The sequence below is a fragment of the Oncorhynchus nerka genome, linkage group LG18 (genome assembly GCF_034236695.1).
Source record: "Oncorhynchus nerka isolate Pitt River linkage group LG18, Oner_Uvic_2.0, whole genome shotgun sequence".
In the NCBI taxonomy this organism is placed as follows: domain Eukaryota; kingdom Metazoa; phylum Chordata; class Actinopteri; order Salmoniformes; family Salmonidae; genus Oncorhynchus; species Oncorhynchus nerka.
Window position 1 is genome coordinate 4,885,134 of NC_088413.1, and position 22,500 is coordinate 4,907,633.

The 22,500-nt window shown below is 41.0% G+C and overlaps 1 protein-coding gene across 2 annotated transcripts in view; it reads right to left on the reverse strand.

Moving 5' to 3' along the window:
• Window positions 1-19,518, reverse strand: part of pmm2 (phosphomannomutase 2) — a 27,400-nt gene extending 7,882 nt beyond the window's left edge. The window contains exons 1-2 of one of the 2 annotated variants that reach the window (XM_065003459.1): window positions 18,302-19,518; window positions 17,385-17,496 (exon numbers count right to left, since the gene is read on the reverse strand). In XM_065003459.1, coding sequence (XP_064859531.1) covers window positions 17,385-17,496; window positions 18,302-18,373 — 184 coding nt within the window. In that variant the 5' untranslated portion in view covers window positions 18,374-19,518. The remainder of the gene's footprint in view (window positions 1-17,384; window positions 17,497-18,301) is intronic. The other variant, XM_065003460.1, reaches the window with a different exon arrangement.
• Between the last annotated feature and the right edge of the window lie 2,982 nt (window positions 19,519-22,500).

A 22,500-nucleotide genomic window follows, 5' to 3' on the forward strand; every position in this document is an offset into this window, starting at 1 on the left:
ATCTTGTTGTGTTACAGCCTCATACTAAACTAAAGTATTCAGACATCTTGTTGTGTTACAGCCTCATACTAAACTAAAGTATTCAGACATCTTGTTGTGTTACAGCCTCATACTAAACTAAAGTATTCAGACATCTTGTTGTGTTACAGCCTCATACTAAACTAAAGTATTCAGACATCTTGTTGTGTTACAGCCTCATACTAAACTAAAGTATTCAGACATCTTGTTGTGTTACAGCCTCATACTAAACTAAAGTATTCAGACATCTTGTTGTGTTACAGCCTCATACTAAACTAAAGTATTCAGACATCTTGTTGTGTTACAGCCTCATACTAAACTAAAGTATTCAGACATCTTGTTGTGTTACAGCCTCATACTAAACTAAAGTATTCAGACATCTTGTTATGTTACAGCCCTCAAACTAAAGTATTCAGACATCTTGTTGTGTTACAGCCTCATACTAAACTAAAGTATTCAGACATCTTGTTGTGTTACAGCCTCATACTAAACTAAAGTATTCAGACATCTTGTTGTGTTACAGCCTCATACTAAACTAAAGTATTCAGACATCTTGTTGTGTTACAGCCTCATACTAAACTAAAGTATTCAGACATCTTGTTGTGTTACAGCCTCATACTAAACTAAAGTATTCAGACATCTTGTTGTGTTACAGCCTCATACTAAACTAAAGTATTCAGACATCTTGTTGTGTTACAGCCTCATACTAAACTAAAGTATTCAGACATCTTGTTGTGTTACAGCCTCATACTAAACTAAAGTATTCAGACATCTTGTTGTGTTACAGCCTCATACTAAACTAAAGTATTCAGACATCTTGTTGTGTTACAGCCTCATACTAAACTAAAGTATTCAGACATCTTGTTGTGTTACAGCCTCATACTAAACTAAAGTATTCAGACATCTTGTTGTGTTACAGCCTCATACTAAACTAAAGTATTCAGACATCTTGTTGTGTTACAGCCTCATACTAAACTAAAGTATTCAGACATCTTGTTGTGTTACAGCCTCATACTAAACTAAAGTATTCAGACATCTTGTTGTGTTACAGCCTCATACTAAACTAAAGTATTCAGACATCTTGTTGTGTTACAGCCTCATACTAAACTAAAGTATTCAGACATCTTGTTGTGTTACAGCCTCATACTAAACTAAAGTATTCAGACATCTTGTTGTGTTACAGCCTCATACTAAACTAAAGTATTCAGACATCTTGTTGTGTTACAGCCTCATACTAAACTAAAGTATTCAGACATCTTGTTGTGTTACAGCCTCATACTAAACTAAAGTATTCAGACATCTTGTTGTGTTACAGCCTCATACTAAACTAAAGTATTCAGACATCTTGTTGTGTTACAGCCTCATACTAAACTAAAGTATTCAGACATCTTGTTGTGTTACAGCCTCATACTAAACTAAAGTATTCAGACATCTTGTTATGTTACAGCCTCATACTAAACTAAAGTATTCAGACATCTTGTTGTGTTACAGCCTCATACTAAACTAAAGTATTCAGACATCTTGTTATGTTACAGCCTCATACTAAACTAAAGTATTCAGACATCTTGTTGTGTTACAGCCTCATACTAAACTAAAGTATTCAGACATCTTGTTATGTTACAGCCTCATACTAAACTAAAGTATTCAGACATCTTGTTGTGTTACAGCCTCATACTAAACTAAAGTATTCAGACATCTTGTTGTGTTACAGCCTCATACTAAAGTATTCAGACATCTTGTTGTGTTACAGCCTCATACTAAACTAAAGTATTCAGACATCTTGTTGTGTTACAGCCTCATACTAAACTAAAGTATTCAGACATCTTGTTGTGTTACAGCCTCATACTAAACTAAAGTATTCAGACATCTTGTTGTGTTACAGCCTCATACTAAACTAAAGTATTCAGACATCTTGTTATGTTACAGCCTCATACTAAACTAAAGTATTCAGACATCTTGTTGTGTTACAGCCTCATACTAAACTAAAGTATTCAGACATCTTGTTGTGTTACAGCCTCATACTAAACTAAAGTATTCAGACATCTTGTTGTGTTACAGTGTATTTACAGCCTCATACTAAAGTATTCAGACATCTTGTTGTGTTACAGCCTCATACTAAACTAAAGTATTCAGACATCTTGTTGTGTTACAGCCTCATACTAAACTAAAGTATTCAGACATCTTGTTGTGTTACAGCCTCATACTAAACTAAAGTATTCAGACATCTTGTTGTGTTACAGCCTCATACTAAACTAAAGTATTCAGACATCTTGTTGTGTTACAGCCTAAACATACTTGTTGTGTTAAACTAAAGTATTCAGACATCTTGTTGTGTTACAGCCTCATACTAAACTAAAGTATTCAAACTAAAGTATTCAGACATCTTGTTGTGTTACAGCCTCATACTAAACTAAAGTATTCAGACATCTTGTTGTGTTACAGCCTCATACTAAACTAAAGTATTCAGACATCTTGTTGTGTTACAGCCTCATACTAAACTAAAGTATTCAGACATCTTGTTGTGTTACAGCCTCATACTAAACTAAAGTATTCAGACATCTTGTTGTGTTACAGCCTCATACTAAACTAAAGTATTCAGACATCTTGTTGTGTTACAGCCTCATACTAAACTAAAGTATTCAGACATCTTGTTGTGTTACAGCCTCATACTAAACTAAAGTATTCAGACATCTTGTTGTGTTACAGCCTCATACTAAACTAAAGTATTCAGACATCTTGTTGTGTTACAGCCTCATACTAAACTAAAGTATTCAGACATCTTGTTGTGTTACAGCCTCATACTAAACTAAAGTATTCAGACATCTTGTTGTGTTACAGCCTCATACTAAACTAAAGTATTCAGACATCTTGTTGTGTTACAGCCTCATACTAAACTAAAGTATTCAGACATCTTGTTGTGTTACAGCCTCATAAACTAAAGTATTCAGACATCTTGTTGTGTTACAGCCTCATACTAAACTAAAGTATTCAGACATCTTGTTGTGTTACAGCCTCATACTAAACTAAAGTATTCAGACATCTTGTTGTGTTACAGCCTCATACTAAACTAAAGTATTCAGACATCTTGTTGTGTTACAGCCTCATACTAAACTAAAGTATTCAGACATCTTGTTGTGTTACAGCCTCATACTAAACTAAAGTATTCAGACATCTTGTTGTGTTACAGCCTCATACTAAACTAAAGTATTCAGACATCTTGTTGTGTTACAGCCTCATACTAAACTAAAGTATTCAGACATCTTGTTGTGTTACAGCCTCATACTAAACTAAAGTATTCAACACTTGTTGTGTTAAAGCCTCATACTAAACTAAAGTATTCAGACATCTTGTTGTGTTACAGCCTCATACTAAACTAAAGTATTCAGACATCTTGTTGTGTTACAGCCTCATACTAAACTAAAGTATTCAGACATCTTGTTGTGTTACAGCCTCATACTAAACTAAAGTATTCAGACATCTTGTTGTGTTACAGCCTCATACTAAACTAAAGTATTCAGACATCTTGTTGTGTTACAGCCTCATACTAAACTAAAGTATTCAGACATCTTGTTGTGTTACAGCCTCATACTAAACTAAAGTATTCAGACATCTTGTTGTGTTACAGCCTCATACTAAACTAAAGTATTCAGACATCTTGTTGTGTTACAGCCTCATACTAAACTAAAGTATTCAGACATCTTGTTGTGTTACAGCCTCATACTAAACTAAAGTATTCAGACATCTTGTTATGTTACAGCATATAAACTCATACTAAAGTATTCAGACATCTTGTTATGTTACAGCCTCATACTAAACTAAAGTATTCAGACATCTTGTTGTGTTACAGCCTCATACTAAACTAAAGTATTCAGACATCTTGTTATGTTACAGCCTCATACTAAACTAAAGTATTCAGACATCTTGTTGTGTTACAGCCTCATACTAAACTAAAGTATTCAGACATCTTGTTGTGTTACAGCCTCATACTAAACTAAAGTATTCAGACATCTTGTTGTGTTACAGCCTCATACTAAACTAAAGTATTCAGACATCTTGTTGTGTTACAGCCTCATACTAAACTAAAGTATTCAGACATCTTGTTGTGTTACAGCCTCATACTAAACTAAAGTATTCAGACATCTTGTTGTGTTACAGCCTCATACTAAACTAAAGTATTCAGACATCTTGTTGTGTTACAGCCTCATACTAAACTAAAGTATTCAGACATCTTGTTATGTTACAGCCTCATACTAAACTAAAGTATTCAGACATCTTGTTTGTGTTACAGCCTCATACTAAACTAAAGTATTCAGACATCTTGTTGTGTTACAGCCTCATACTAAACTAAAGTATTCAGACATAAACAGCCTCATACTAAAGTATTCAGACATCTTGTTATGTTACAGCCTCATACTAAACTAAAGTATTCAGACATCTTGTTGTGTTACAGCCTCATACTAAACTAAAGTATTCAGACATCTTGTTGTGTTACAGCCTCATACTAAACTAAAGTATTCAGACATCTTGTTGTGTTACAGCCTCATACTAAACTAAAGTATTCAGACATCTTGTTGTGTTACAGCCTCATACTAAACTAAAGTATTCAGACATCTTGTTGTGTTACAGCCTCATAAACTAAAGTATTCAGACATCTTGTTATGTTACAGCCTCATACTAAACTAAAGTATTACATCTTGTTATGTTACAGCCTCATACTAAACTAAAGTATTCAGACATCTTGTTGTGTTACAGCCTCATACTAAACTAAAGTATTCAGACATCTTGTTATGTTACAGCCTCATACTAAACTAAAGTATTCAGACATCTTGTTGTGTTACAGCCTCATACTAAACTAAAGTATTCAGACATCTTGTTGTGTTACAGCCTCATACTAAACTAAAGTATTCAGACATCTTGTTGTGTTACAGCCTCATACTAAACTAAAGTATTCAGACATCTTGTTGTGTTACAGCCTCATACTAAACTAAAGTATTCAGACATCTTGTTGTGTTACAGCCTCATACTAAACTAAAGTATTCAGACATCTTGTTATGTTACAGCCTCATACTAAACTAAAGTATTCAGACATCTTGTTGTGTTACAGCCTCATACTAAACTAAAGTATTCAGACATCTTGTTGTGTTACAGCCTCATACTAAAGTATTCAGACATCTTGTTATGTTACAGCCTCATACTAAACTAAAGTATTCAGACATCTTGTTTGTTACAGCCTCATACTAAACTAAAGTATTCAGACATCTTGTTATGTTACAGCCTCATACTAAACTAAAGTATTCAGACATCTTGTTGTGTTACAGCCTCATACTAAACTAAAGTATTCAGACATCTTGTTGTGTTACAGCCTCATACTAAACTAAACTATTCAGACATCTTGTTATGTTACAGCCTCATACTAAACTAAAGTATTCAGACATCTTGTTGTGTTACAGCCTCATACTAAACTAAAGTATTCAGACATCTTGTTGTGTTACAGCCTCATACTAAACTAAAGTATTCAGACATCTTGTTGTGTTACAGCCTCATACTAAACTAAAGTATTCAGACATCTTGTTGTGTTACAGCCTCATACTAAACTAAAGTATTCAGACATCTTGTTATGTTACAGCCTCATACTAAACTAAAGTATTCAGACATCTTGTTGTGTTACAGCCTCATACTAAACTAAAGTATTCAGACATCTTGTTGTGTTACAGCCTCATACTAAACTAAAGTATTCAGACATCTTGTTGTGTTACAGCCTCATACTAAAGTATTCAGACATCTTGTTATGTTACAGCCTCATACTAAACTAAAGTATTCAGACATCTTGTTGTGTTACAGCCTCATACTAAACTAAAGTATTCAGACATCTTGTTATGTTACAGCCTCATACTAAACTAAAGTATTCAGACATCTTGTTGTGTTACAGCCTCATACTAAACTAAAGTATTCAGACATCTTGTTGTGTTACAGCCTCATACTAAACTAAAGTATTCAGACATCTTGTTGTGTTACAGCCTCATACTAAACTAAAGTATTCAGACATCGTGTTGTGTTACAGCCTCATACTAAACTAAAGTATTCAGACATCTTGTTATGTTACAGCCTCATACTAAACTAAAGTATTCAGACATCTTGTTGTGTTACAGCCTCATACTAAACTAAAGTATTCAGACATCTTGTTGTGTTACAGCCTCATACTAAACTAAAGTATTCAGACATCTTGTTGTGTTACAGCCTCATACTAAAGTATTCAGACATCTTGTTATGTTACAGCCTCATACTAAACTAAAGTATTCAGACATCTTGTTGTGTTACAGCCTCATACTAAACTAAAGTATTCAGACATCTTGTTGTGTTACAGCCTCATACTAAACTAAAGTATTCAGACATCTTGTTGTGTTACAGCCTCATACTAAACTAAAGTATTCAGACATCTTGTTGTGTTACAGCCTCACTAAACTAAAGTATTCAGACATCTTGTTATGTTACAGCCTCATACTAAAGTATTCAGACATCTTGTTATGTTACAGCCTCATACTAAACTAAAGTATTCAGACATCTTGTTGTGTTACAGCCTCATACTAAACTAAAGTATTCAGACATCTTGTTATGTTACAGCCTCATACTAAACTAAAGTATTCAGACATCTTGTTGTGTTACAGCCTCATACTAAACTAAAGTATTCAGACATCTTGTTGTGTTACAGCCTCATACTAAACTAAAGTATTCAGACATCTTGTTGTGTTACAGCCTCATACTAAACTAAAGTATTCAGACATCTTGTTGTGTTACAGCCTCATACTAAACTAAAGTATTCAGACATCTTGTTGTGTTACAGCCTCATACTAAACTAAAGTATTCAGACATCTTGTTGTGTTACAGCCTCATACTAAACTAAAGTATTCAGACATCTTGTTGTGTTACAGCCTCATACTAAACTAAAGTATTCAGACATCTTGTTATGTTACAGCCTCATACTAAAGTATTCAGACATCTTGTTATGTTACAGCCTCATACTAAACTAAAGTATTCAGACATCTTGTTGTGTTACAGCCTCATACTAAACTAAAGTATTCAGACATCTTGTTATGTTACAGCCTCATACTAAACTAAAGTATTCAGACATCTTGTTGTGTTACAGCCTCATACTAAACTAAAGTATTCAGACATCTTGTTGTGTTACAGCCTCATACTAAACTAAACTATTCAGACATCTTGTTATGTTACAGCCTCATACTAAACTAAAGTATTCAGACATCTTGTTGTGTTACAGCCTCATACTAAACTAAAGTATTCAGACATCTTGTTGTGTTACAGCCTCATACTAAACTAAAGTATTCAGACATCTTGTTGTGTTACAGCCTCATACTAAACTAAAGTATTCAGACATCTTACAGCCTCATACTAAACTAAAGTATTCAGACATCTTGTTATGTTACAGCCTCATACTAAACTAAAGTATTCAGACATCTTGTTATGTTACAGCCTCATACTAAACTAAAGTATTCAGACATCTTGTTGTGTTACAGCCTCATACTAAACTAAAGTATTCAGACATCTTGTTGTGTTACAGCCTCATACTAAACTAAAGTATTCAGACATCTTGTTGTGTTACAGCCTCATACTAAACTAAAGTATTCAGACATCTTGTTGTGTTACAGCCTCATACTAAACTAAAGTATTCAGACATCTTGTTGTGTTACACATCTTGTTGTTATGTTACAGCCTCATACTAAAGTATTCAGACATCTTGTTGTGTTACAGCCTCATACTAAACTAAAGTATTCAGACATCTTGTTATGTTACAGCCTCATACTAAACTAAAGTATTCAGACATCTTGTTATGTTACAGCCTCATACTAAACTAAAGTATTCAGACATCTTGTTATGTTACAGCCTCATACTAAACTAAAGTATTCAGACATCTTGTTGTGTTACAGCCTCATCAGACATCTTGTTGTGTTACAAACTAAAGTATTCAGACATCTTGTTGTGTTACAGCCTCATACTAAACTAAAGTATTCAGACATCTTGTTATGTTACAGCCTCATACTAAACTAAAGTATTCAGACATCTTGTTGTGTTACAGCCTCATACTAAACTAAAGTATTCAGACATCTTGTTGTGTTACAGCCTCATACTAAACTAAAGTATTCAGACATCTTGTTGTGTTACAGCCTCATACTAAAGTATTCAGACATCTTGTTATGTTACAGCCTCATACTAAACTAAAGTATTCAGACATCTTGTTGTGTTACAGCCTCATACTAAAGTATTCAGACATCTTGTTGTGTTACAGCCTCATACTAAACTAAAGTATTCAGACATCTTGTTGTGTTACAGCCTCATACTAAACTAAAGTATTCAGACATCTTGTTGTGTTACAGCCTCATACTAAACTAAAGTATTCAGACATCTTGTTATGTTACAGCCTCATACTAAAGTATTCAGACATCTTGTTATGTTACAGCCTCATACTAAACTAAAGTATTCAGACATCTTGTTGTGTTACAGCCTCATACTAAACTAAAGTATTCAGACATCTTGTTATGTTACAGCCTCATACTAAACTAAAGTATTCAGACATCTTGTTGTGTTACAGCCTCATACTAAAGTATTCAGACATCTTGTTGTGTTACAGCCTCATACTAAACTAAAGTATTCAGACATCTTGTTGTGTTACAGCCTCATACTAAACTAAAGTATTCAGACATCTTGTTGTGTTACAGCCTCATACTAAACTAAAGTATTCAGACATCTTGTTGTGTTACAGCCTCATACTAAACTAAAGTATTCAGACATCTTGTTATGTTACAGCCTCATACTAAACTAAAGTATTCAGACATCTTGTTGTGTTACAGCCTCATACTAAACTAAAGTATTCAGACATCTTGTTTATTTACAGCCTCATACAGTATTCAGACATCATAAACTAAAGTATTCAGACATCTTGTTGTGTTACAGCCTCATACTAAACTAAAGTATTCAGACATCTTGTTGTGTTACAGCCTCATACTAAACTAAAGTATTCAGACATCTTGTTGTGTTACAGCCTCATACTAAACTAAAGTATTCAGACATCTTGTTGTGTTACAGCCTCATACTAAACTAAAGTATTCAGACATCATGTTACATCTTGTTATGTTACAGCCTCATACTAAACTAAAGTATTCAGACATCTTGTTGTGTTACAGCCTCATACTAAACTAAAGTATTCAGACATCTTGTTGTGTTACAGCCTCATACTAAACTAAAGTATTCAGACATCTTGTTGTGTTACAGCCTCATACTAAACTAAAGTATTCAGACATCTTGTTGTGTTACAGCCTCATACTAAACTAAAGTATTCAGACATCTTGTTATGTTACAGCCTCATACTAAACTAAAGTATTCAGACATCTTGTTATGTTACAGCCTCATACTAAACTAAAGTATTCAGACATCTTGTTGTGTTACAGCCTCATACTAAACTAAAGTATTCAGACATCTTGTTATGTTACAGCCTCATACTAAACTAAAGTATTCAGACATCTTGTTGTGTTACAGCCTCATACTAAACTAAAGTATTCAGACATCTTGTTGTGTTACAGCCTCATACTAAACTAAAGTATTCAGACATCTTGTTGTGTTACAGCCTCATACTAAACTAAAGTATTCAGACATCTTGTTATGTTACAGCCTCATACTAAACTAAAGTATTCAGACAGTTACAGCCTCTACTAAAGTATTCAGACATCTTGTTACAGCCTCATACTAAACTAAAGTATTCAGACATCTTGTTGTGTTACAGCCTCATACTAAACTAAAGTATTCAGACATCTTGTTGTGTTACAGCCTCATACTAAACTAAAGTATTCAGACATCTTGTTGTGTTACAGCCTCATACTAAACTAAAGTATTCAGACATCTTGTTGTGTTACAGCCTCATACTAAACTAAAGTATTCAGACATCTTGTTGTGTTACAGCCTCATACTAAACTAAAGTATTCAGACATCTTGTTGTGTTACAGCCTCATACTAAACTAAAGTATTCAGACATCTTGTTGTGTTACAGCCTCATACTAAACTAAAGTATTCAGACATCTTGTTGTGTTACAGCCTCATACTAAACTAAAGTATTCAGACATCTTGTTGTGTTACAGCCTCATACTAAACTAAAGTATTCAGACATCTTGTTATGTTACAGCCTCATACTAAACTAAAGTATTCAGACATCTTGTTGTGTTACAGCCTCATACTAAACTAAAGTATTCAGACATCTTGTTGTGTTACAGCCTCATACTAAACTAAAGTATTCAGACATCTTGTTGTGTTACAGCCTCATACTAAACTAAAGTATTCAGACATCTTGTTATGTTACAGCCTCATACTAAACTAAAGTATTCAGACATCTTGTTGTGTTACAGCCTCATACTAAACTAAAGTATTCAGACATCTTGTTGTGTTACAGCCTCATACTAAACTAAAGTATTCAGACATCTTGTTGTGTTACAGCCTCATACTAAACTAAAGTATTCAGACATCTTGTTGTGTTACAGCCTCATACTAAACTAAAGTATTCAGACATCTTGTTGTGTTACAGCCTCATACTAAACTAAAGTATTCAGACATCTTGTTGTGTTACAGCCTCATACTAAACTAAAGTATTCAGACATCTTGTTGTGTTACAGCCTCATACTAAACTAAAGTATTCAGACATCTTGTTGTGTTACAGCCTCATACTAAACTAAAGTATTCAGACATCTTGTTGTGTTACAGCCTCATACTAAACTAAAGTATTCAGACATCTTGTTATGTTACAGCCTCATACTAAACTAAAGTATTCAGACATCTTGTTGTGTTACAGCCTCATACTAAACTAAAGTATTCAGACATCTTGTTGTGTTACAGCCTCATACTAAACTAAAGTATTCAGACATCTTGTTGTGTTACAGCCTCATACTAAAAAGTATTCAGACATCTTGTTGTGTTACAGCCTCATACTAAACTAAAGTATTCAGACATCTTGTTGTGTTACAGCCTCATACTAAACTAAAGTATTCAGACATCTTGTTGTGTTACAGCCTCATACTAAACTAAAGTATTCAGACATCTTGTTGTGTTACAGCCTCATACTAAACTAAAGTATTCAGACATCTTGTTGTGTTACAGCCTCATACTAAACTAAAGTATTCAGACATCTTGTTGTGTTACAGCCTCATACTAAACTAAAGTATTCAGACATCTTGTTGTGTTACAGCCTCATACTAAACTAAAGTATTCAGACATCTTGTTGTGTTACAGCCTCATACTAAACTAAAGTATTCAGACATCTTGTTGTGTTACAGCCTCATACTAAACTAAAGTATTCAGACATCTTGTTGTGTTACAGCCTCATACTAAACTAAAGTATTCAGACATCTTGTTGTGTTACAGCCTCATACTAAACTAAAGTATTCAGACATCTTGTTGTGTTACAGCCTCATACTAAACTAAAGTATTCAGACATCTTGTTGTGTTACAGCCTCATATAAACTAAAGTATTCAGACATCTTGTTGTGTTACAGCCTCATACTAAACTAAAGTATTCAGACATCTTGTTGTGTTACAGCCTCATACTAAACTAAAGTATTCAGACATCTTGTTGTGTTACAGCCTCATACTAAACTAAAGTATTCAGACATCTTGTTGTGTTACAGCCTCTCTAAAGTATTCAGACATCTTGTTGTGTTACTAAACTAAAGTATTCAGACATCTTGTTGTGTTACAGCCTCATACTAAACTAAAGTATTCAGACATCTTGTTGTGTTACAGCCTCATACTAAACTAAAGTATTCAGACATCTTGTTGTGTTACAGCCTCATACTAAACTAAAGTATTCAGACATACAGCCTCATACTAAACTAAAGTATTCAGACATCTTGTTGTGTTACAGCCTCATACTAAACTAAAGTATTCAGACATCTTGTTGTGTTACAGCCTCATACTAAACTAAAGTATTCAGACATCTTGTTGTGTTACAGCCTCATACTAAACTAAAGTATTCAGACATCTTGTTGTGTTACAGCCTCATACTAAACTAAAGTATTCAGACATCTTGTTGTGTTACAGCCTCATACTAAACTAAAGTATTCAGACATCTTGTTGTGTTACAGCCTCATACTAAACTAAAGTATTCAGACATCTTGTTGTGTTACAGCCTCATACTAAACTAAAGTATTCAGACATCTTGTTGTGTTACAGCCTCATACTAAACTAAAGTATTCAGACATCTTGTTGTGTTACAGCCTCATACTAAACTAAAGTATTCAGACATCTTGTTGTGTTACAGCCTCATACTAAACTAAAGTATTCAGACATCTTAAAGTATTCAGACATCTTGTTATGTTACAGCCTCATACTAAACTAAAGTATTCAGACATCTTGTTGTGTTACAGCCTCATACTAAACTAAAGTATTCAGACATCTTGTTGTGTTACAGCCTCATACTAAACTAAAGTATTCAGACATCTTGTTGTGTTACAGCCTCATACTAAACTAAAGTATTCAGACATCTTGTTGTGTTACAGCCTCATACTAAACTAAAGTATTCAGACATCTTGTTGTGTTACAGCCTCATACTAAACTAAAGTATTCAGACATCTTGTTGTGTTACAGCCTCATACTAAACTAAAGTATTCAGACATCTTGTTGTGTTACAGCCTCATACTAAACTAAAGTATTCAGACATCTTGTTGTGTTACAGCCTCATACTAAACTAAAGTATTCAGACATCTTGTTGTGTTACAGCCTCATACTAAACTAAAGTATTCAGACATCTTGTTGTGTTACAGCCTCATACTAAACTAAAGTATTCAGACATCTTGTTGTGTTACAGCCTCATACTAAACTAAAGTATTCAGACATCTTGTTGTGTTACAGCCTCATACTAAACTAAAGTATTCAGACATCTTGTTGTGTTACAGCCTCATACTAAACTAAAGTATTCAGACATCTTGTTGTGTTACAGCCTCATACTAAACTAAAGTATTCAGACATCTTGTTGTGTTACAGCCTCATACTAAAGTATTCAGACATCTTGTTGTGTTACAGCCTCATACTAAACTAAAGTATTCAGACATCTTGTTGTGTTACAGCCTCATACTAAACTAAAGTATTCAGACATCTTGTTGTGTTACAGCCTCATACTAAACTAAAGTATTCAGACATCTTGTTATGTTACAGCCTCATACTAAACTAAAGTATTCAGACATCTTGTTGTGTTACAGCCTCATACTAAACTAAAGTATTCAGACATCTTGTTGTGTTACAGCCTCATACTAAACTAAAGTATTCAGACATCTTGTTGTGTTACAGCCTCATACTAAACTAAAGTATTCAGACATCTTGTTGTGACAGCCTCTACTAAAGTATTCAGACATCTTGTTGTGTTACAGCCTCATACTAAACTAAAGTATTCAGACATCTTGTTGTGTTACAGCCTCATACTAAACTAAAGTATTCAGACATCTTGTTGTGTTACAGCCTCATACTAAACTAAAGTATTCAGACATCTTGTTGTGTTACAGCCTCATACTAAACTAAAGTATTCAGACATCTTGTTGTGTTACAGCCTCATACTAAACTAAAGTATTCAGACATCTTGTTGTGTTACAGCCTCATACTAAACTAAAGTATTCAGACATCTTGTTGTGTTACAGCCTCATACTAAACTAAAGTATTCAGACATCTTGTTGTGTTACAGCCTCATACTAAACTAAAGTATTCAGACATCTTGTTGTGTTACAGCCTCATACTAAACTAAAGTATTCAGACATCTTGTTGTGTTACAGCCTCATACTAAAGTATTCAGACATCTTGTTGTGTTACAGCCTCATACTAAACTAAAGTATTCAGACATCTTGTTGTGTTACAGCCTCATACTAAACTAAAGTATTCAGACATCTTGTTGTGTTACAGCCTCATACTAAACTAAAGTATTCAGACATCTTGTTGTGTTACAGCCTCATACTAAACTAAAGTATTCAGACATCTTGTTATGTTACTGATTGGTGGAGTAAACTGGCTAGTTTAACAGCATTCCAGCCGTGTTTACAGTATATCAGACAGCAGTACAGCATTATTCTTTATACTAGTACTCCAATGAAAAAACAAACTATTTTCAGAACAGCTGGAAAAACCATGTGCTTATGTATCTATATGCCAACAGCACACAACATTACATAACACAGTTAATGTCGGAAGTTTACATACACCTTAGCCAAATATATTTAAACTCAGTTTTTCACAATTCCTGATATTTAATATTTATAGTACAAATTCCCTGTCTTAGGTCAGTTAGGATCACCACTTTATTTTGTGAAATGTCAGAATAATATTAGAGAGAATGATTTATTTCAGCTTTTATTTCTTTCATCACATTCCTAGTGAGTCAGAAGTTTACATGCACTCAATTAGTATTTGGTAGCATTGCCTTTAAATTGTTTAACTTGTCTAACCCCCCCTCCCTCCCTCCCAGACACACCTTAACCCCCTCCCTCCCAGACACACCTTAACCCCCTTCCTCCCAGACACACCTTAACCCCCACCCTCCCAGACACACCTTAACCTCCTCCCTCCCTCCCAGACACACCTTAACCTCCTCCCTCCCTCCCAGACACACCTTAACCTCCTCCCTCCCTCCCAGACTTAACCTCCTCCCTCCCTCCCACACTTAACCTAACCTCCTCCCTCCCTCCCAGACACACCTTAACCTCCTCCCTCCCTCCCAGACACACCTTAACCTCCTCCCTCCCTCCCAGACACACCTTAACCCCTCCCTCCCTCCCAGACACACCTTAACCTCCTCCCTCCCTCCCAGACACACCTTAACCTCCTCCCTCCCTCCCAGACACACCTTAACCTCCTCCCTCCCTCCCAGACACACCTTAACCTCTCTCCCTCCCTCACAGACACACCTTAACTCTCCCTCCCACACAGACACACCTTAACTCCTCCCTCCCCACAGACACACCTTAACCTCTCCCTCCCTCCCTCCCAGACACACCTTAACCTCCTCCCTCCCTCCCAGACACACCTTAACCTCCTCCCTCCCTCCCAGACACACCTTAACCTCCTCCCTCCCTCCCAGACACACCTTAACCTCCTCCCTCCCTCCCAGACACACCTTAACCACCTCCCTCCCTCCCAGACACACCTCCCTCCCTCCCAGACAACCCCCTCCCTCCCTCCCAGACACACCTTAACCGCCTCCCTCCCTCCCTCCCCCTCCCTCTCCACAGACACACCTTAACCTCCTCCCTCCCAGACACACCTTAACCTCCTCCCTCCCCCTCCCCACCCTCCCTCCCCCTCCCAGACACACCTTAACCTCCCTCCCTCCCTCCCAGACACACCTTAACCTCCTCCCTCCCTCCCTCCCTCCCAGACACACCTTAACCTTAACCTCTCTCCCTCCCCTCCCTCCCTCCCTCCCTCCCCCAGACACACCTTAACCTCCTCCCTCCCTCCCAGACACACCTTAACCTCCTCCCTCCCTCCCAGACACACCTTAACCTCCTCCCCTCCTCCCTCCCTCCCAGACACACCTTAACCTCCTCCCTCCCTCCCAGACACACCTTAACCCCCTCCCTCCCTCCCAGACACACCTTAACCCCCTCCCTCCCTCCCTCCCAGACACACCTTAACCCCTCCCTCCCTCCCCCCAGACACACCTTAACCTCCCCTCCCTCCCTCCCCCAGACACACCTTAACCTCCCTCCCTCCCTCCCCCACAGACACACCTTAACCTCCTCCCTCCCTCCCCCAGACACACCTTAACCTCCTCCCTCCCTCCCAGACACACCTTAACCTCCTCCCTCCCCTCCCAGACACACCTTAACCTCCTCCCTCCCTCCCAGACACACCTTAACCTCCTCCCTCCCTCCCAGACACACCTTAACCTCCTAACCCCTCCCTCCCAGACACACCTTAACCTCCCTCCCTCCCAGACACACCTAACCTCCTCCCTCCCAGACACACCTTAACCTCCTCCCTCCCTCCCAGACACACCTTAACCTCCTCCCTCCCTCCCTCCCTCCCTCCCAGACACACCTTAACCTCCTCCCTCCCTCCCTCCCAGACACACCTTAACCCTCCCTCCCCCTCCCTCCCCCTCCCAGACACACCTTAACCCCCTCCCTCCCTCCCTCCCAGACACACCTTAACCCCCTCCCTCCCCCTCCCTCCCTCCCTCCCAGACACACCTTAACCCCCTCCCTCCCTCCCTCCCTCCCAGACACACCTTAACCCCCCTCCCTCCCCCTCCCTCCCTCCCAGACACACCTTAACCCCTCCCTCCCTCCCAGACACACCTTAACCTCCTCCCTCCCCTCCTCCCTCCCCCTCCCAGACACCTTAACCTCCCTCCCAGACACACCTCCTCCCTCCCTCCCAGACACACCTTAACCCCCTCCCTCCCTCCCAGACACACCTTAACCCCCCCCTCCCTCCCTCCCAGACACACCTTAACCCCCCCCTCCCTCCCTCCCAGACACACCTTAACCCCTCTCCCTCCTCCCTCCCTCCTCCCTCCCAGACACACCTTAACCTCCTCCCTCCCTCCCAGACACACCTTAACCTCCTCCCTCCCTCCCAGACACACCTTAACCTCCTCCCTCCCTCCCAGACACACCTTAACCTCCTCCCTCCCTCCCCCAGACACACCTCCCTAACCCTCCTCCCTCCCTCCCAGACACACCTTAACCGCCTCCCTCCCTCCCAGACACACCTTAACCCCCTCCCTCCCTCCCAGACACACCTTAACACCCCTCCCTCCCTCCCTCCCAGACACACCTTAACCCCCTCCCCCTCCCTCCCTCCCTCCCAGACACACCTTACCCCCCCCCTCCCTCCCTCCCTCCCAGACACACCTTAACCCCCTCCCTCCCTCCCTCCCAGACACACCTTAACCTCCTCCCTCCCTCCCAGACACACCTTACACCTCCTCCCTCCCTCCCAGACACCACCTTAACCCCTCCCTCCCTCCCAGACACACCTTAACCCCCTCCCTCCCTCCCAGACACACCTTAACCCCCTCCCTCCCTCCCAGACACACCTTAACCCCCCCTCCCTCCCTCCCAGACACACCTTAACCCCCTCCCTCCCTCCCTCCCAGACACACCTTAACTCCCCCACCTCCCTCCCAGACACACCTTAACCTAACCCCTCCCTCCCTCCCAGACACACCTTAACCTCCTCCCTCCCTCCCAGACACACCTTAACCTCCCAGACACACCTCCCTCCCTCCCTCCCAGACACACCTTAACCTCCTCCCTCCCTCCCAGACACACCTTAACCTCCTCCCTCCCTCCCAGACACACCTTAACTCCCACACAGACACTCACCATCATCTCCCAGTTGTTCTCTGATCTTGATGAAGTCCGACCCCCCCACCACGCCGACTCGAACACGCCGCCGCAGACGCTGCAGAAAGTCCTCCATCCCGGGAGTCACCCTCTGAAACACACCAGTACACTGCTACAACAACCAGTCAATCACAACACACCAATACACGCTAGTACACTGCTACAACAACCAGTCAATCACAACACACCAATACACGCTAGTACACTGCTACAACAACCAGTCAATCACATGGTCCTGCCTCGACCCCGGACCTGCCTCGACCCCGGTCCTGCCTCGACCCCGGACGCGGTCCTGCCTCGACCCCGGACGCGGTCCTGCCTCTACCCCGGACGCGGTCCTGCCTCTACCCCGGACGCGGTCCTGCCTCTACCCCGGACGCGGTCCTGCCTCTACCCCGGACGCGGTCCTGCCTCGACCACTGACACGGTTCTGCCTCGACCACGGTCCTGCCTCGACCCCGGACCTGCCTCGACCACTGACACGGTCCTGCCTCGACCCCGGATAGTCTATATCATTCACCCGGTGACTGACTAATATAGCTAAACCACATCACTCTCTCTGTCTATTGCCTGGAGTGTTAACTAACAACGGTCCATTTGACCGGTCTGAGTTATTCAGGGTTAGTGAACATGGTTCTATTCATTACCCCGTTTTGCAACAGAAACAGTTTATTCCAAACGTTTCGTAAAGAAGACGAGTTTATATTGGACAGATGCTGGTAGGTGTTGTAGTATATCCCTAGCATATACAACTAACAGTGTGAACTAACGTTAACGTTGGGTTCTTTTAACAGTCTGTTCGTTAGGTTAGTGGACTGTAGAAGGGGACCTATCGGTAGCAGTACCGTAGGATCTATCGGTAGCAGTACCGTAGGACCTATCGTTGGTCTACTTACCTGTCGGGCGGCAGTCAGCGTCCCGTCCACATCGAAGAGACACAGCGTCGTGGTGTCGACAGCTTCACTCATCTTGTTCGTAATAAATGTGTTGGAGGATTAGTTATTCGCCGTCATGGGACAGAGGACGGACAACTGATATGAGGCGGAAGAGACTAGTGGACGGACTGCAACGTCATCTGTGCTTTGTGTATACGGAAGTACAGTCCCTTTTGTCCAATCACAGCGCATGGTGGGCGTGGCTTTGGAACGTCGAATTCGCTCGTCGTGTCCGTTCCCGGAACGCTAAATATTTAGTTATTAGCCTGACCATTAAATACTGAATTATTGACCAACAGACAATTGAATAGTTTATTTTATTTGTCACCAGAGTCCAGCTGAATTGAGCTGTGAACAAGTTTCATAGGGTTTTGCACTACTTCGTATTTTATTTAACCAGGTACTAATGGGGATCCATAATATATACAAATATAGCCCTCAGAGGAGGAGGGTACATGGTGAGGTTATGGACCAGAACAGGGTCATATAGCCCTCAGAGGAGGAGGGTACATGGTGAGGTTATGGACCAGAACAGGGTCATATAGCCCTCAGAGGAGGAGGGTACATGGTGAGGTTATGGACCAGAACAGGGTCATATAGCCCTCAGAGGAGGAGGGTACATGGTGAGGTTATGGACCAGAACAGGGTCATATAGCCCTCAGAGGAGGAGGGTACATGGTGAGGTTATGGACCAGAACAGGGTCATATAGCCCTCAGAGGAGGAGGGTACATGGTGAGGTTATGGACCAGAACAGGGTCATATAGCCCTCAGAGGAGGAGGGTACATGGTGAGGTTATGGACCAGAACAGGGTCATATAGCCCTCAGAGGAGGAGGGTACATGGTGAGGTTATGGACCAGAACAGGGTCATATAGCCCTCAGAGGAGGAGGGTACATGGTGAGGTTATGGACCAGAACAGGGTCATATAGCCAACAGCTCTGAGAGGAGGGTACATGGTGAGGTTATGGACCAGAACAGGGTCATATAGCCCTCAGAGGAGGAGGGTACATGGTGAGGTTATGGACCAGAACAGGGTCATATAGCCCTCAGAGGAGGAGGGTACATGGTGAGGTTATGGACCAGAACAGGGTCATATAGCCAACAGCTCTGAGAGGAGGGTACATGGTGAGGTTATGGACCAGAACAGGGTCATATAGCCAACAGCTCTGAGAGGAGGGTACATGATGAGGTTATGGACCAGAACAGGGTCATATAGCCAACAGCTCTGAGAGGAGGGTACATGATGAGGTTATGGACCAGAACAGGATCATATAGCCAACAGCTCTGAGAGGAGGGTACATGATGAGGTTATGGACCAGAACAGGGTCATATAGCCAACAGCTCTGAGAGGAGGGTACATGATGAGGTTATGGACCAGAACAGGGTCATATAGCCAACAGCTCTGAGAGGAGGGTACATGATGAGGTTATGGACCAGAACAGGGTCATATAGCCAACAGCTCTGAGAGGAGGGTACATGATGAGGTTATGGACCAGAACAGGGTCATATAGCTCTGAGAGGAGGGTACATGATGAGGTTATGGACCAGAACAGGGTCATATAGCCAACAGCTCTGAGAGGAGGGTACATGATGAGGTTATGGACCAGAACAGGGTCACATAGCCATCAGCTCTGAGAGGAGGGTACATGGTGAGGTTATGGACCAGAACAGGGTCATATAGCCAACAGCTCTGAGAGGAGGGTACATGATGAGGTTATGGACCAGAACAGGGTCATATAGCTCTGAGAGGAGGGTAAATTATGAGGTTATGGACCAGAACAGGGTCATATAGCCAACAGCTCTGAGAGGAGGGTAAATTATGAGGTTATGGACCAGAACATGGTCATATAGCCAACAGCTCTGAGAGGAGGGTACATGATGAGGTTATGGACCAGAACAGGGTCATATAGCCAACAGCTCTCAGATACAGAGAGGAAGGTACATGATGAGGTTATGGACCCAGAACAGGGTCATATAGCCAACAGCTCTCAGATACAGAGAGGAGGGTACATGATGAGGTTATGGACCAGAACATATAGCCAACTGCTCTGAGAGGAGGGTACATGATGAGGTTATGGACCAGAACAGGGTCATATAGCCCTCAGAGGAGGAGGGTACATGATGAGGTTATGGACCAGAACAGGGTCATATAGCCAACAGCTCTGAGAGGAGGGTACACGATGAGGTTATGGACCAGAACAGGGTCATATAGCCAACAGCTCTGAGAGGAGGGTACATGATGAGGTTATGGACCAGAACAGGGTCATATAGCCAACAGCTCTGAGAGGAGGGTACATGATGAGGTTATGGACCAGAACAGGGTCATATAGCCCTCAGAGGAGGAGGGTACATGATGAGGTTATGGACCAGAACAGGGTCATATAGCCCTCAGAGGAGGAGGGTACATGATGAGGTTATGGACCAGAACAGGGTCATATAGCCCTCAGAGGAGGAGGGTACATGATGAGGTTATGGACCAGAACAGGGTCATATAGCCATCAGCTCTGAGAGGAGGGTACATGATGAGGTTATGGACCAGAACAGGGTCATATAGCCATCAGCTCTGAGAGGAGGGTACATGATGAGGTTATGGACCAGAACAGGATCATATAGCCAACAGCTCTGAGAGGAGGGTACATGATGAGGTTATGGACCAGAACAGGGTCATATAGCCCTCAGAGGAGGAGGGTACATGATGAGGTTATGGACCAGAACAGGGTCATATAGCCATCAGCTCTGAGAGGAGGGTACATGATGAGGTTATGGACCAGAACAGGGTCATATAGCCAACAGCTCTGAGAGGAAGGTACATGATGAGGTTATGGACCAGAACAGGATCATATAGCCAACAGCTCTGAGAGGAGGGTACATGATGAGGTTATGGACCAGAACAGGGTCATATAGCCCTCAGAGGAGGAGGGTACATGATGAGGTTATGGACCAGAACAGGATCATATAGCCAACAGCTCTGAGAGGAGGGTACATGATGAGGTTATGGACCAGAACAGGATCATATAGCCAACAGCTCTGAGAGGAGGGTACATGATGAGGTTATGGACCAGAACAGGGTCATATAGCCAACAGCTCTGAGAGGAGGGTACATGATGAGGTTATGGACCAGAACAGGGTCATATAGCCAACAGCTCTGAGAGGAGGGTACATGATGAGGTTATAGACCAGAACAGGGTCATATAGCCAACAGCTCTCAGATACAGAGAGGAGGGTACATGATGAGGTTATGGACCAGAACAGAATCATATAGCCCTCAGAGGAGGGTACATGATGAGGTTATGGACCAGAACAGGGTCATATAGCCAACAGCTCTGAGAGGGGGGTACATGATGAGGTTATGGACCAGAACAGGGTCATATAGCCAACAGCTCTGAGAGGAGGGTACATGATGAGGGTAAGGACCAGAACAGGGTCATATAGCCAACAGCTCTGAGAGGAGGGTACATGATGAGGTTATGGACCAGAACAGGGTCATATAGCCAACAGCTCTGAGAGGAGGGTACATGATTAGGTTATGGACCAGAACAGGGTCATATAGCCAACAGCTCTGAGAGGAGGGTACATGATGAGGTTATAGACCAGAACAGGGTCATATAGCCAAAAGCTCTCAGATACAGAGAGGAGGGTACATGATGAGGTTATGGACCAGAACAGAATCATATAGCCCTCAGAGGAGGGTACATGATGAGGTTATGGACCAGAACAGGGTCATATAGCCAACAGCTCTCAGATACAGACAGGAGGGTATCAGAACAGGGTCATATAGCCAACAGCTCTCAGATACAGACAGGAGGGTACCAGAACAGGGTCATATAGCCAACAGCTCTCAGATACAGAGAGGAGGGTATCAGAACAGGGTCATATAGCCAACAGCTCTCAGATACAGAGAGGAGGGTATCAGAACAGGGTCATATAGCCAACAGCTCTCAGATACAGACAGGAGGGTACCAGAACAGGGTCATATAGCCAACAGCTCTCAGATACAGAGAGGAGGGTATCAGAACAGGGTCATATAGCCAACAGCTCTGAGAGGAGGGTATCAGAACAGGGTCATATAGCCAATAGCTCTCAGATACAGACAGGAGGGTACCAGAACAGGGTCATATAGCCAACAGCTCTGAGAGGAGGGTACATGATGAGGTTATGG